Raw genomic sequence first — 14,870 nt, 5'->3', positions numbered from 1 at the left:
AAAGGAGAAAGTACAGATATTTGTGTAAAAAATGTAATGAGTGAAACTTAATAGTTGTCCAAAAAATGTAAAGTACTGAAGCCAGAGAAATCTACGTAAGTACAGTAACGAAATTCTAAATTAATTCCAGCTTCGGCCATATGGTGTATTTTATTCACTAGGAATTGAGTGGATAATGTACCTTTTAAAGTCATTTAAAAAGCCCATTACTATGTTACTGCATTACCTTTTCTTTTTTTATTATTATTATTATTATTTTTGTATTTACTCTCCGGTTGCATACCAAACCTTTTTATTTTGTATGTATTTCTTTTTAATTTTTTTGTTTGTTTGTTTGTTTGTTTGTTTGTTTGTTTGTTTAAAATCTGTTTAAACACAAGACCAAAGCTGTATGTATGCATTCCTGGCAGGAATTTTGCACAACGTACATTAAACACACTCGCACTATAAATAGACTGTAACATTACTATAACATTATGAGGTACATGGAGTGTGCAAAAACACGAGCTAAACCCCCCCTTTCACGCTGCATTTTTACACTTGCTGCTTACGAAAATATGTTACACTTTTACATATAGACGTGCTGCTTTTTTTTTTTTTTTTTACTTTACAAAAATAAAAGTACATAATGTTCATGTAACGCTTGCTGTGAGATATCCAGGCGTACACGTATAAAGATATTTAGATAATCTAAATATGAAAAGCAGAAATACACATCAGTTTTATTCTTTCCCAGTTGCAAATTTTAGTGTTAAAGCCTGAAGTCTTACAGAAATAGAACATTACCCTGTAGAAACCAGTGACCACTACACACATTACCATTTTTATTATTTATTTAGTTCTTTTATTTATTTATTTTTTTTTTTTTTTTTAGCAAAAGTGTATACATCAAGAATCTTCTCAAAAACAAGAGATTGCATTGTTGTGTGTGGAGAAATGATCAAATCAGTGTATATATCAATAACACACTGTTACAGATATATACACTGATCAAATCAATCAAATATCTGGAACAGTGTGTTATTGAAGTATTATGTTGGCAGCAAAGTGTCGCTTCCTCTTCTCTTTCAGGTTGCTTTTAGAATGGTGATAGAAGCATTATTCTACAGAAAAAAGAAACACTCCGAAAAGTCATTTATAAACTGAAAGGTGGTGGTCACAATCATAGAAAAATAGAACATGTGTACTTTTAATCAGATATGTAATGTGAGTTTAAAATCCAAAACCCCTTACCTTATAAAAAGATACAAATACTCAAGCAGAGAAATGTCATATATTCCACTATAAATGGGAAAACTGTTATAGTGCGTCAAAAAGATTTTTTATTGTACATATTGAAATAGTGCTTTTGTAAAAAATGGTAATGCTTCACATGTGCACACACCTTTTTAGCACATTGATAGTTGAGACGAAGAGAAAAGTCTTGGATGAACCTTTTGACTTGCCATATTACAAAAACAATTTGCGTTCTGGCTGATTTTTATAATTAGTGTAGAACCGAGGAGCACTGATAGATGACTGGCATGTACACTTGTTGCTGAGCAACCCATTTGTTTTTCTTGGAAAGTGATGATGCTGTATTTCGAATAGTAGCACGTCATATTTCTCATTATTCTATGGCATATAGATATTCATTCTATAGATAAACACGAAAAGAGTTTGCTAAAGAACACAGTCTGCTATAAACCCCTATATTTCATTCAAAACAGAATGTGCATAAGCACGGAAAGTCATTAGAATGAAGGCTTATTTAAATTCATTTATTTACAGTAAACTGACATTTTTGACTCGTATTGATGCACTTTTTTTTTTTACATATAAATATTACACAGTATACATATACTTTTTTTTTTTAAATACAAAATTTTCACTTAGAGCTCTGTAGAAGGCTTTGGGTGCATCACATGAATGTAGCTTCCTAAATGTATGTTTTCCTTTGCAGTACAGTGTGATGCATGTCCATGATAGGTGTTAACTGATTGTTAGAAGTTTGTTCAGTTTTTGAATATGAAGGTGCACTGTGTTTCAGGGCAGGTTTTTCAATCGCACTGTCATACTTATTAAGCTGTCCACATTCATTCATAGTCCTGGACGACTGGATCTCTTTTGTTTGGAAGCTTTTACAAAACAAGCCGCACGCAAACTTTTTAAAGGTTTTGTCCAGCAGGAAGTAAAGGAGGGGGTCCATGCTGCCGCGTAGAACAGCCAGGAAGAGGAGAATGTTCTTAACCTCTATGCGCATGGAAAAAGGGTGGCATTCAGCTGGAAGGTCTCCAGAATGAGAGTCGTTCTTTACCATGGCAATAAAAATAGCTTTGTAGATGTGATGTGGAAGGAGACAAATGACCACCACTATCTGGATGACCAAAATGTTGCGGCACACTTTTGAATAGACTTTTTGTCTGTCGGAGATGGCGCTATTATTTTTTGTCCTTTTCATGTGCCTTATCACGGATATGTAGGCACTCATCACCAAAAGCAAGCAGAGGAAGAACAGGGTAATTCCTACAATGGTGAACATTTGCGAGCCCGAGCCACCAATTTCCACTGGAACACCATAACAAGACCGTTGGCTGTTATTGTCCATTCTGTCCGTCTCCATTGTAGAGTAGAGAACCACTAAGGGAATGATCGCCGCCACCACGAAGGCCCAGGTTCCTATACACATGGCAATCGCGAATGGAGCTTTCTGCAGTCTGCTTAAGAGGATTCTGGGCAGGAATTTAGTGCACCTGCTTGGGCGTTGGCCATAGTTATGTTGGATAAGCGTAGCAAAACGACTTAGCGCCAGCCAAGTAAGAATCAGCATGCCTCCTTCAATGTTGATGTGCAGAACTGGGGTCAGGATGTTTATGACAAACTCGCACTTCAGGCTGGAAGCAGGCCAGCTGCTGCCCAGAGCGTAGTAGGCTGCGTTGAAAGGCACGGTGAGGCACATTATCAGATTCGAGAAGCCCAGGTTGATGAGATAGATGTGGGTGGGAGTTTTAGTGGAAATCTTTGTCATAAATATCCAAAGAGACAGGAGGTTTCCAGACAGGCCCACGATGAGCAAGGCAGCATAGAGAGCAGGCAGGATCAGATATGTGGAGATGGTCTGACACAAGCAAGAGGATTCATTAAAGTGAGCGGCCTGAAAACAGACTGCCATTTGGACTACCAGAGAAAAGAGTTTCCAGTTTTCTAGATACACATTAAGAAAAGCTTTGTCAGTAATATTAATAGGCAGTTTTTCTATTTAGGGCTTCTTTCTGTTTAAAGAAATAATAGGCTCTGACAGTTTGATCATATCCTTTTATATATTTACTAGAGTGGTTATGACTATTATTATCAAAGTAGAACTGATACTTTATGGTAAACCTGTCAACAGATTTTTCCTGATGTACATGACAACAAAGAAGTCTCTAGCATGTAAATATATTTGTAATACTTTTTTCTTTTTTATCCGGTGGGGTGAATCACTCTTCGGAACATATTTTTTTAAAAGTGCATACTAATTTGAGAACCAACCGATTTAATACATTTATTTATATTTATATTTAATCCTAATAATCCTAAAAATGATCATTGGTAATGTGAGTAAACATGTATCTCTATTTGTCAAGGGTGCAGACTATTACAAATGCATACAGTACATTAAAATGGAAATCTGTGGTACGAAACCAAATTGTACGAATTTTGATACACAATAGTGTGTGCAGTTAAAACACAGAGGTATTAAAAGATTTTTAGAAGCCTTTGTCATCTTGTGCCAATAATTGTTTTATATGTCTTGCCATTTCCTTTAAAAAAAAAAAAAAAAAAAGTGTACACTTACCTTGCAAGTAGCATCTGACAGTGAGTTGTGTGTTGGTGCTCGGTCTCCTCAGGAAGTATTTTAGTATAGCCAGTGTGTTAACGACTCACTTCCCTTTTTCTGTAAAGAGGGCTTTCTTCTATTAATATAATTGCAATTCCAGGAAGACATCTACGGTTACTGGTAGTCTAAACCCATTACAGACAGGAAGGTCCCACTTCATGAAGCTGTAGGTGAAGTTTGGAAGACCACCATTTTAAGATAACCTACATTCATTTACCAAGCACTTTATTAGTGTACGCAGCCAATCATTGGGTCCAACAGTGTAATGTATAAAAGCATGTAGATGCACAACAGCTACTGTCAATTTTAGTGCAACCAGCAAAATGAGGTGAAATGTGAGCTTGGGGATTCTAAGTAAGACATGTATGTTGGAGATTGTAGGCCAATCAAAAGCTGACAGAAACACAGTGGTCAAGCTGTTTAATTGTGGTGAGCAGAAGTTCTTTGAACTTGGAGGTGAATAGGCTACAGAAGCAGACGACCACAAGTTTCACTTCTCTCTAACAAGAACAAAAAAACAATCGTGTGCAGTAAACACAGGTTTACCAAAACTTGACAGTTCAAAATCTGATTGTACATGGTAGGGTCAGGATTTGATACCAACAGCATGAATCTCTTGTGTCAACCTGCCTTGTGTAAGCATTCCAGAATGCTTATGGTGTGGGGAATGTTTTCTTGGCACACTTTGGGCTCATCTATACCAAGCATGCGACAGCATATTTAAGTGTTGTTGCTGACTATGTGCATCCCTTCATGGCCATCTTCTAAAAGCTGCTTCCTCCATGATAATGCACCATTTCACGTTTTTCAGTCGCCTTCCCACTTTGGGACGTGGTACAACGGGAGATTCTCCACATGAATGTCAACCTAAAAACCTGCCAATATTGTGTAATGCAATCATCATGTCAGCATGGACCAGAATCTTAAGGAATTTCTTTTATTTTCTTTTTGAAATTCATCCCATTAAGTATTAAGGCTGTTCTAAGAGTATATAGATATTAATGCTCAGTATTGGATCACGTTGAATAAAGAGTGTTAAATGCAGTCTGAACATGAACACATTGTGAGCGCAGAGTGCTGAGGATTTTGTTAGGTTTTTGGAAAGTTACATGCCATAATGAAACGGACACAAGCCCAATGAATTCTCTTTGTAATCAAATACTCGATGTCCATGGTGCACCACTGCCCTCACATCTTCATTCAAACAGAGTAAAGGCAACCTGTACAGATAAGTTTTGAAATGTTTATGTAAAGTAATACAAATATGTAAAAAAAAACATATAAAAAGTCAGTTTCAAAATGTAGCCACACAATCAAGTCAAGGAACTTTTTTTTTTTTTTTTTTTTTTTTCAATCAAAGCAATTAGTTATTTGTAATGTAATCTTTATTTATTTATTTTTATCTTTTTGTGTGTGGGGTTTTTTTCATGTCACACCAAATTCAATAAGTCAATCTCTTTCACTTTAAGAATAAATTAATTATAAGTCTGAAATCCATTCACATTCTAGATAAGTTCAAACATAAACTATATATATATATATATATATATATATATATATGTGTGTGTGTGTGTGTGTGTATATATATGTGTGTATATATAAACTACAATAAATAGTGTATCCTCCCTCTTGTTTGGTGCCATATAATTGTTGTTTTTTTTGGGGGGGAAAGCATGTATAAAAAAAAATTAATAAAAAGGGACTAAAAATGAACATTCTTTATTGCTAAGGTGGTACCTAAACTGCAGATCTTTTGTATCTTTAACCTTATATTTTAACATTGTATCATTCATTCAAAAATGCACAAAAGGTGTACATTTACAAGTTATTTACAGAATGAGGGTAATATAAGGTAGTTCATTTAAGTTCTGTTCAAATGTGTAATCCTGGTCAATGATATAACCTAAAAACCAGGGTTCAGTATATCCACAGGTGCAAAAAAAACACTGCAAAAGATAAAATCCACCTCAGGGCATTGAGATTTCAGTAGACATGGTACATCCTCTTCTGGTCAAGTCAGCAGACTGCATGCAGCACAACATTTATTATTTTTTTTACTCATGTTGTACAGCCACAGAGGAGGAAAGAGCAACTATAACCTTGTGGTTTCATAAAAAGATCATAAGGTAATTATGAGGCAGCAGCAGGGTGCAGAATGTCTTGCAGATACAGAGCAGGAGTTTCAGTTTCCATGACTTTGATCATGGTTGGAATTTAGGCTGGTTTAATTTTTTCAGAAACTGCTGCTCTCTGACAACAGATACTTAAAATAAAATAAAAAATCCAATGAGCGTGGGCAGAAATAAGCACTGTTTCCAACCATGTTGAGCAGATGAACATCTAAGGACGCTCATGAGTCCATGACTCCTTGTTATGTCGAGTTAATGGTCTGTATCTGTGGTGCACACATGGAGTTTTCTGGTTTAGGACGGTTTCTGGTGTTGCGTTTGGCTCGGCAGCAGGGCATTCGCAGCACCAGGTATAGCACTGGATGCAGACAACAGCTGAGTGCTGCCACAAGTATCAGCAGAGTCTTTAAACAAAAATCCTCCTGCTTTGTTTCACAATCTTTATCTCCGTGTGCTATCATCTTAATTCTTTGCACATGATAGGGCAGGAAACAGATCAAAAAAGAAACTACAGAGGCAATAATTTTCCTCCGAACTCTCAGGCCACTCGCAGATGCGGCGCTCACCAGACTCATTTGGTTCACTTTGTGCAAATGGAGGATCAGCAGCCCGTAACTGAGCAGCATCAGGCCCAGCATGAAGAAGAAGACTCCCACAGCGAGACAGTGCACTCTGTTTAATTCGGCAGGATTTTTATTTATCACCTGATCGAAACAGGATTCCACTTTTTGTCCTGTGGATTTAATGGCTGCCTTATATCTCATAGAGCCAATGACCAAAGCACTTCCCCCTATCCAGGTGCTAAGGCAGAGGAGCCAACAGAGACGAGGACGCTTAAAAACTAGGAACAGTCTGCAATGTAGTCGTACTACTGTAACACAACGGTTGATGCTGGTCCATAGCAAAAAACTTATATTGCAATAGAGGTTAATGTAGAAACATGAGACCATAAGAAACTCGGTTATCGAACAGACGGCAGTGCCAGCTTCCCATTGGGAACCACGAATATAGTAAGCCATTCTAAAGGGTAAGCTGCAGCACAGCATCAGATCCGAGACCATTATGTTTAAAGTAAAGATGACTGTGGGTGTCTTCTCAGTCCTCCAGAGGTCCAGTGTGGCCAATCCGTTGGTCAGGATTCCCAGGATAGTCAGAAGGAGATAAAGCCAAGGTAGAACAGTGGAGTGGTAACCTACAGGCTTTAGGAAACAGCTTTTGCAGCACAGAGAGAAAGGGGGTAGGGAGTGGATGGGGAAGGATGACATTTTAAAAGTGGTGAATTTTCTGTCTTACATTTCTAGGTTATGTTAAGTTCATACTGTAGATACACTAAGAATTGCACAAATGGCTGTGATGAATGCTAAAACTAGAGAGCAATGCCCATGCCGATGTCTCTTCATACGTCATTTCACGATTAAGGTGCAGTAATATCAGTTTAGGTTCCTGTGGCCCTTATTTTCTAAATCTTTTTCAAAATCTAAGAGTTGCCACAGATTATGTACTTTGTGACCACAAAATAAATCTTGTTTCAAACTCCACTTATTCTTGACTGCAAGAAACCACAATAGAGTTTGGGCCGTGTAAAATAATAATAAAATAAATAAATAAATAAAAAATAAAAAAAAGGCATTTCAGTGGCGCAATTATTGTCTATATTAGTTTTTAAACTTCATATAAAAATTCCTATGTTGGTTTCAAGACCCATCATTATTGCATAAAGAACATTAAAGCATTGCCTTTAAAGATTTCTTTAGTAGCTTTGCCTTCTAATTCTAGACAGTAAACAGGAGCGATCAATAGTATACCTTTTATCACAGGTTGTCTCGTTGATTCTAGTGCAGTTTGTAACATTAAGTTCTACCATTCTGGCTTTGCTTTCTTGATAGTTTCCTCTTGAGATCTGATGCGCAGTTAGCATGCAAAACATGGACTTGTCGTGCGCGGAATTTAGGGGGAACAAGTCTGATGCTTTTCTAACCACATCCTCTGAGTAGTTGACGTTGCATTTTGGATCTGACTATGATCTTTTTTTTTTTTTTTTTACTTTCTTTTTAAGGCTAGGCAGTGTTAGTGTTTTTTTCTCTGCAATTGCATAATTCTGTCAATAGATGGTGCTGTGATTACAGCCCTTACTAATTTTCTGTTTTCAGCCGCTGTGTTTGCTCATTGGGATTTGTAGTAGGGGAAGATACCTACAATTGTGCAACATTGAGCATGCAGCCATCAGCATAAATAATGTTGTTTTTTTACATTTACATGAAATCGAATACTTCCTGTTCATGTAGTTCTGAAAAAAAAACAAATTCTTTTGATTCAGGGTTTCAAAACAAGATTAGTTGGCTGTTCTAATTTAGATTTTAATGTTAGTTGGCTTTTCTAATTTATAGTTCTAGAGTCTCTTTCTTGTGATTGTACTCTTTCTACTTTGGAAAGATAATGGTCATTAAGGATGATAATAATAATATTTCATAGCTACATGGTTAATAAGGAAACCAGAGCGAAGTAGTTACTGTCCGGGTATGTTATTTATTTGGATGGATGATCTAAATAGCAGTTTTTCTTTACATCATGCTGGGGTCACTGTGGGTAGGCTGCTCCCTTTGATTTCTTCCTTTATCATAGCTGGAGCTGGTGGAGCCAGCAGATGTTTTCACACAGAGGTGTTTGTTCAAAGCTTGCAGTACTACCCTGCGGACTGAGCCACACAGAACAAAGTACATGACTGGATCCAGGCAGCTGTTAAATGCAGAAAGCAGCAGAGATAATTCATTGATCTTGTCAACTACCTGAACCCACCGACACGAAACCTCAGTGATCTGAGTGTAGATGTAGAAAATCCTCACCAAGTGATAGGGTACAAAGCACACAGTGAACAGAAAGAGGACAAAGAAGGACTTCCGAGCTGTTCTTCTGTACTTCGCAGCATTCGGAAAATCCGGCTTGTTTTTCGAGTCTTTAAGTAGCCATGCTCCTATCTTCCAATATGAGGTTACCAGAATTCCATAGACCACCCAGAAAAGGACCACAACAGCAGTGTTCATGTAGGCCTTCCATTTGGCATTGTGAAGGTGTTTGTACTGGAAACACAAATTGGCTAGTTTTTGATCTCCTCCTAAGGCAATCAGTGGTGTTATGCAGAGAATAGATATTATCCAGAGGAGGCCACATGTGAGAGCGCTCTGCTTGCTGCTGAGGAACCTCTGCCTGCTCGGGACCCCCTGCAGTTTCACATAGCGATCTATGCTAATAAGCCCTAGCAGAGTAATGCTTACGTACATGTTCATGTAGAAAAGATTGCCCACTACCCTGCAGAGCACAGGATCCAAGTTCCAGCTGTCATGATTGGCATGGTAGCTCACACGGAAAGGCAGGCAGATCATGAGAAGCAAATCCGCGAAAGCCAGGTTAATTAGAAAAATGCGCACTGAATTCTTCCTGGAGTGTAGTCGCAGGAACACTAATAAAGCTAGCAGGTTGCCAGCTAAGCCAAGCACAAAGAAGATCGAGTAGAAGACCGCTAACGGGAGGCGAAGTGTGCCGTCGTTTAAAGTGAGATTGCCACATTTTGTAGTTGATTGGTTTGGATTTTGTATTTCTGCCACAGTATTGAATATAGTTGAGGCGTTGTGGAAAATGTGGTCTGCCATTATACAAAATGTGCTCTGCCTATTAAAAAAAAAGAAATAAATAATAAGTTTTAGCGTTTGTTTCTCTCAGCATTACACAAGTTCAAAAGTTTTTTTGTTGTTGGTAATGACAAGATTCACTCAGCTTTAACTGCAGAGCAAAAAGGGCATGCACTTGAGATCAACACCAGCAAACACACAAATCATTTGAAACCATTCTTTTTTTTTTTTTTTTTTTCCCCCGAGGTCATAAATTGATCATCCAGATACAAAAACAAGTAGGTCAAAAAACATTAAGAACATCATTCTGTCCAAAACTAAATTATTTCATGATTTTACTTACGGTTTCTTTCAGAAAAAACATCCGAATCGTGCCTTTTTCTTTACCTCAGTACAGTTAGCATTTACTCTTAAGTTATTTAGTCTTTCCTCCAGAGTCGCTGGTTAAAGCCATACAGAGCAGCTCTTGTATGTAATGAAGTGCAGGGGCTGCTTTATTTTTTTTATTTTTATAAAAGGCTTGAAAGGGGAAGCCGCAACCACAGTTTTTTTTTAAACCACAGCAGAAAACAGACAAGTTGACACTACAGTCATTTTGGTTTTCTGACTGTTCTATACACAAGTATTACAAATCTTTAAACACATTAGGCCTAATATGTCTCATTTGAATCTTGAATAATAATAGATTTTCAAGAGGACTTCTAATAAAAAGCAATATAAGCTGATTTGGCTTTTGAAAGAAGCCAATACTTCTCACAGAATTGGTGGTTGGATGTTACTGTGCAAACCTAGAGCTCTAATAGGCATCATTACAATTTCTTTTTCATTAGTGTGGAAAAATAATATGGGTTTTTTCTTCATTTCTGCAGCCTCACTGTGTCCTGCTGGCATCAAAGGAGAACTCTGCTCCCGTGAAACTGGGTGGCTTTGGAGTTGCTATACAGCTCGGAGAGTCAGGATTAGTGGCCGGAGGTAAGCAGCGTTCGTGTACTGTGTACCGCTCTGCACACGCACCAAGGTAGCAGCAGGTGCAAGTTTATTTATAGTTGCAAGTTTGAACGAAAGAAAATAAAAAAAAAAGAAAACCTAAATCTTCCTATTGAGCTGCATGTGTGACACCCTAATGTAAACTGATTTTCCTTTAGCTTATCATGTGTAACAATAGTGATAGGAACACATTAGATGCTCCAGTATCTTATAGATAACCGGCCAGCTAGCTGCCTTGTGAGGAGGATATGAAATCTGATTGGTTAAAGAACCAGACCCATTGGTAATATTCTCAATAGTTAAAGGGCCAGCACTACTGATTGGCCCTGGGCAGCACATAGAGCCTGAAATCTGATTGGACCAAAAATCTAACATCTATATACATGTACTGGAAGCAGTGCAGCCAAGAGAAACACTACGAAATTAAAAGACTGTTGGGAATAAGTTAATACAATTTTATGGAACAAATATTAGAATGTATGTTTAAATGTAGGTCAGTGCTTCTGATAGTGTTTAGGTCAGCAGAGAAAACTTTGCTGGCCCTGACTGCCCGCACTGATATATACATATACTGGTGTCCCTGTTAAAGTGTTCAGCAAATGTATAATGAGGTGTTTTTCCAGGCCGAGTGGGTACCCCTCACTTCATGGCTCCGGAGGTGGTGAAGAGAGAGCCATACGGAAAGCCAGTGGATGTGTGGGGCTGCGGAGTCATCCTTTTCATCCTGCTAAGCGGCTGCCTGCCCTTTTATGGCACGAAAGAGCGCCTGTTTGAGGCCATTATCAAAGGAAGATACAAGGTATTAGTTTAATAAAGTGATGAGCATCAAAGCAAAACCAATGCTCTGCATCAGCACTATTGAATTATCACTGGCAAAGAATACAGTTTAAACCTTTTGAAGTCATATCAGCTAGTTCACATAAAAGTCCAACTCAAAAAGTTCAGTAGTTGGAAGATCTTTCTATTTTTGTGCACTGGACAAATAATGGAGGAATAGGATAAAAAAAAAAAAAATCAGTCTGCAGTCAATGTGATGCAGTTCTGTGATTTTGGCTGTCAGTAGTATCATTCAAGCATGTTTAAAGAAAAATGAAAATCCAATGACTGCCAAAATTAATAGGTTTCTTAGAGAAAATGCATGGGGGGGAAATGTATGAAATATGGTTCTGTGCCTTGGGTCGATTGCAATGGAAAATGGATGGCTCTAGCTTGAATAATTAAGGAAAAATCGAAACAGTTTGCTTTTGGAGGATGTTTGAATAAAAGAAAATATTAAAGAGGAATGTATATTTAACCCATTTGTTGTTCTTAACACTTAAAATGCTCAAGTTAGATGATAGTTTATGTAAAATTAAACATTTTAAAACCTAGATTCTATTCTGAGATTTTTTTTATCTATTGTCAGATATATTATATTGTTGCATTGTTGTGTTTTTTTTTTTAATGTCCCAAATACTTGGCTGCATTATGTTGAGAGTTCTGTCAGACTGTTTGCAAGTTCTAAGGTAAATGTTTTTTTTCCCTGTCATTAGTCAGACTGAAGACACACGCAGGCGCCTGCAGCATTAGAGACAGGCTACATAGTTGAGTGTACTCATTGGGGGGGGAAAAGCAGAAAGTATGCTCTATTTAAGAGTGGGAATGCTGGGAAAGGCTACCTGTAAAAATATATTTATATATTATATGTATTTTTTTTTCAAGGTATTTGTCTAAAAACATGCAAGCAAGAGTAATGCCAGTGTTACACAATTATGGATAGGGGTTTATTAAGTGTAAAAAGGTTATGAACTACTCTTAATGTGAGACAGTTTGTAATAAAAAAAACTCTAAAGTGCATCCCTTTACCTCATACAGATCTTCTAATGCATTTTATGTATGTGCTACATATCCACAACCCCCCTCTTCAGATGAACCCTCGGCAGTGGACTCAAATCTCAGAGAGCGCTAAAGACTTGGTACGACGCATGCTGATGCTGGATCCCGCCGAGAGGATTACTGTTTATGAAGCCCTCAATCACCCATGGCTGAAGGTACCTGACACATGACTTCACTACTAGAGTCTTTCTTTCCTCTAGAGTTATAGTGAGAAGCTTTGTGGTTCTAAACTAGGTCACTTAGAGAAATCAAAACAGACAACAAAACAACTTCTTACTTACAGGTCATTTCTTAGAGTGTGATTGTGTGTGCGTGTGTGTGTGTGTGCATGTGTGTTCCAGGAGAGAGATCGGTACGCCTACAAAATCCACCTGCCTGAGACAGTGGAACAGCTGAGAAAGTTCAATGCACGGCGAAAGCTCAAAGTACAACTCACACTAAGCACTATAGAAGCACAATCTGACATTGACAGTGGAAATTTGTCTACAGATCATTTTAACTGTACATTTACTCTAAAACAATTTACATAATCTCGTATTCCCGTGCACAGGGTGCTGTGTTAGCAGCAGTCTCCAGCCACAAGTTCGGATCGTATTACGCTGACCCACCCGAGGAGCTGCCAGACTTCTCTGAAGATCCCACGTCATCTGGTACTCATCTACCAAGACACTGTGCACTGTTTGCTTTAGCAAGACTAACAGCACTGTAATTCTTTTAATGAAGCAACTGAGAGACAAACAGATGATATAAATCCTGCTTGTTATTTGACTTTATGTACTTGAACCAAACTCTCTCTTCTCTTGGGAATCCTTTAAAACGTTGTTGTAAATGTAATGTTTGTTTTTGTCCAATGCTGGCCTTCCAAAAGGACTGCTAGCAGCCGAAAGTACGTATCTTTAATCTGACTTTTCTGTTTCACTTTTTCCTAGCGCTGTCATCTGTAATGCATTCCCATTTGTAGATTGTAAACAAGTTCCTAAATTATTTTACTTTCTTTCGTCACATATATAATTTCGAATATATGACCAAGAGGTCTATGAGGAATAATACCACAGCACTTTATTGAGTGTTAGAAACGGACTACATTAATTATGGTTTAATAAGTATACATTTTTGGATGGGGTCTAAAATGTCCTTTGTGTGGTTTTTGTGTAGGGGCTGTGTCCCAGGTTCTGGATAGCCTGGAGGAGATCCATGCACTAACAGATTGCAGTGAGAAAGACCTGGACTTTCTGCACAGTGTTTTCCAGGACCAGCATCTCCACACATTACTTGATGTGAGTTATGACCTCCTGGTTTATAGACAACTGATTGCACACATACACAAAGTGTATTAACTGTAACAAGTTAATTTTCAGAATAAATGTGAGAGTTTTTATTAGTCAGGGTATAAACTACAGCTGCTTTCACTTCGGCCAGGTCACCAGCAGAGCCACACACACACAGAGGTCTTGAATCTAATATTTTTATTATTAACACACACAATGAGAACCTCTGTCTCTAATTCGTTATTTGTCTGCTGTTTCCGTGTTCACAAAAACACACACAGACACTTGCAACTGGTTAGTTTGTGTCTTTGTACACATTCAGCAATGTTGCAATGGGTGTTTGTTCGTGTATGAATAGCTCCAGCTGAATAGATTCGTAGTTGTTTGTGCGTGGTCGTAATGTGTGAGAAGAGCCTTACACATCCCCTTAAAAGTGTCACTGTACAGGATCGAAAGGAAACAACAGTGCAGAAATGTTTGCAAGTCTCGTGTCAGTCAGGACGGAACGTTTAACACTTGGGTTCTGTGAGTGCACATGTACTATTGAAAACCCAAAACGCAGTCCAGAAACAGTGGCAGTTATTGTCAGACTTCTTTCAATACCGTGGCTGCAGCAGGGTCTGGTGGCCTGCACCACATTTTAACCCTTTTCTGTTAAAGCCATGCACTTGGAGACCAGTCTGGCTGGAACTTAAACTCCATAATCCACAGGAAGAAACCAAAGACACCCAGGCTGCAGCATTAGTGTATGTAGTGCCTGTGGTTAGTCTGGATGATAGCTGATAAGTCTTTGCCCTTGTTTTATGTTTGGTGAGTAAACATGGTGATTTTCAGCTCGTGGTAATGGTTTTCTTAGTTATAATAGTGTTATGTTTAGTTCTTGGTTATAAAAGATTTCCTAAACACAGTTGTATTCGAAAGTGCAAAAAAAAAATGAAGAGAGTTCTTGTTGTTTTCTGTCAAATAATTAGGAATTAATTTATTGGAATATTTTGATTAGGGATTTATTTAAATTGTGTTTTTTCACTCATTGAAACAGTTGTAACAGTTGTAAATGTTTGTAACAAAATATTTTTGACTTTCCTTATTCCGATCTTTTAGGGACTCTTCGGGGGTTAGTCAGAAG

The 14,870-nt window shown here is 37.9% G+C and overlaps 3 protein-coding genes across 21 annotated transcripts in view; 1 reads left to right on the top strand and 2 right to left on the bottom strand.

Moving 5' to 3' along the window:
- The window catches only part of caska (calcium/calmodulin-dependent serine protein kinase a), a 131,731-nt gene that overhangs the window by 98,474 nt on the left and 18,387 nt on the right, over nt 1-14,870 (top strand). For 11 of the 16 annotated variants that reach the window (XM_083536411.1, XM_083536408.1, XM_083536419.1 and 8 more), the window contains 6 exons: nt 10,484-10,586; nt 11,225-11,400; nt 12,509-12,631; nt 12,818-12,901; nt 13,027-13,126; nt 13,632-13,753. In XM_083536411.1, the coding sequence (XP_083392537.1) occupies nt 10,484-10,586; nt 11,225-11,400; nt 12,509-12,631; nt 12,818-12,901; nt 13,027-13,126; nt 13,632-13,753 (708 nt within the window). Of the gene's footprint in view, nt 1-10,483; nt 10,587-11,224; nt 11,401-12,508; nt 12,632-12,817; nt 12,902-13,026; nt 13,128-13,333; nt 13,363-13,631; nt 13,754-14,870 lie in introns of all 16 variants that reach the window. The other 5 variants (XM_083536410.1, XM_083536407.1, XM_083536418.1 and 2 more) reach the window with 1 other exon arrangement.
- On the bottom strand, nt 1,669-4,346 carry gpr82 (G protein-coupled receptor 82). The gene is made up of 2 exons (XM_083536454.1): nt 3,818-4,346; nt 1,669-3,183 (listed from the first exon to the last, which is right to left on the bottom strand). Exon 2 carries the CDS (start codon nt 3,149-3,151, stop codon nt 1,919-1,921), a length of 1,233 nt encoding a protein of 410 aa, XP_083392580.1. The 5' UTR covers nt 3,152-3,183; nt 3,818-4,346; the 3' UTR covers nt 1,669-1,918.
- Nucleotides 5,631-10,094, bottom strand: LOC310723421 (putative G-protein coupled receptor 34). Of its 4 annotated transcripts, XR_014532677.1 has the most exons (3): nt 9,954-10,094; nt 7,794-9,648; nt 7,271-7,348 (listed from the first exon to the last, which is right to left on the bottom strand). XR_014532677.1 is itself a non-coding variant. In XM_083536455.1 (2 exons), exons 1-2 carry the CDS (start codon nt 7,913-7,915, stop codon nt 6,231-6,233), a joined length of 1,092 nt encoding a protein of 363 aa, XP_083392581.1. In that variant the 5' UTR covers nt 7,916-8,546; the 3' UTR covers nt 5,631-6,230. The 4 variants fall into 4 exon arrangements, 3 of the variants coding, with proteins under 3 accessions (XP_083392581.1, XP_083392582.1, XP_083392583.1); XM_083536455.1 differs by lacking the exons at nt 7,271-7,348; nt 9,954-10,094 and adding an exon at nt 5,631-7,200 and having other exon boundaries at nt 7,794-8,546; XM_083536456.1 differs by having other exon boundaries at nt 7,254-9,648.

The sequence above is a fragment of the Silurus aristotelis genome, assembly GCF_946808225.1.
Source record: "Silurus aristotelis genome assembly, chromosome: 3".
NCBI lineage: Eukaryota > Metazoa > Chordata > Actinopteri > Siluriformes > Siluridae > Silurus > Silurus aristotelis.
This window is presented reverse-complemented; position numbering and strand designations above follow the sequence as displayed.

Excerpts from the sequence above, each read along its gene's own strand:
- LOC310723421 (XM_083536455.1), bottom strand. The coding sequence starts at position 7,915 with ATGTTTTGCATGCTAACTGCGCATCAGATCTCAAGAGGAAACTATCAA. Across the intron at positions 7,201-7,793 it reads GAGACAACCTGTGATAAAAG|CTGTTTCCTAAAGCCTGTAG; the intron begins GTATACTATTGA and ends GTGCTGCAAAAG.
- gpr82 (XM_083536454.1), bottom strand. The coding sequence starts at position 3,151 with ATGGCAGTCTGTTTTCAGGCCGCTCACTTTAATGAATCCTCTTGCTTG.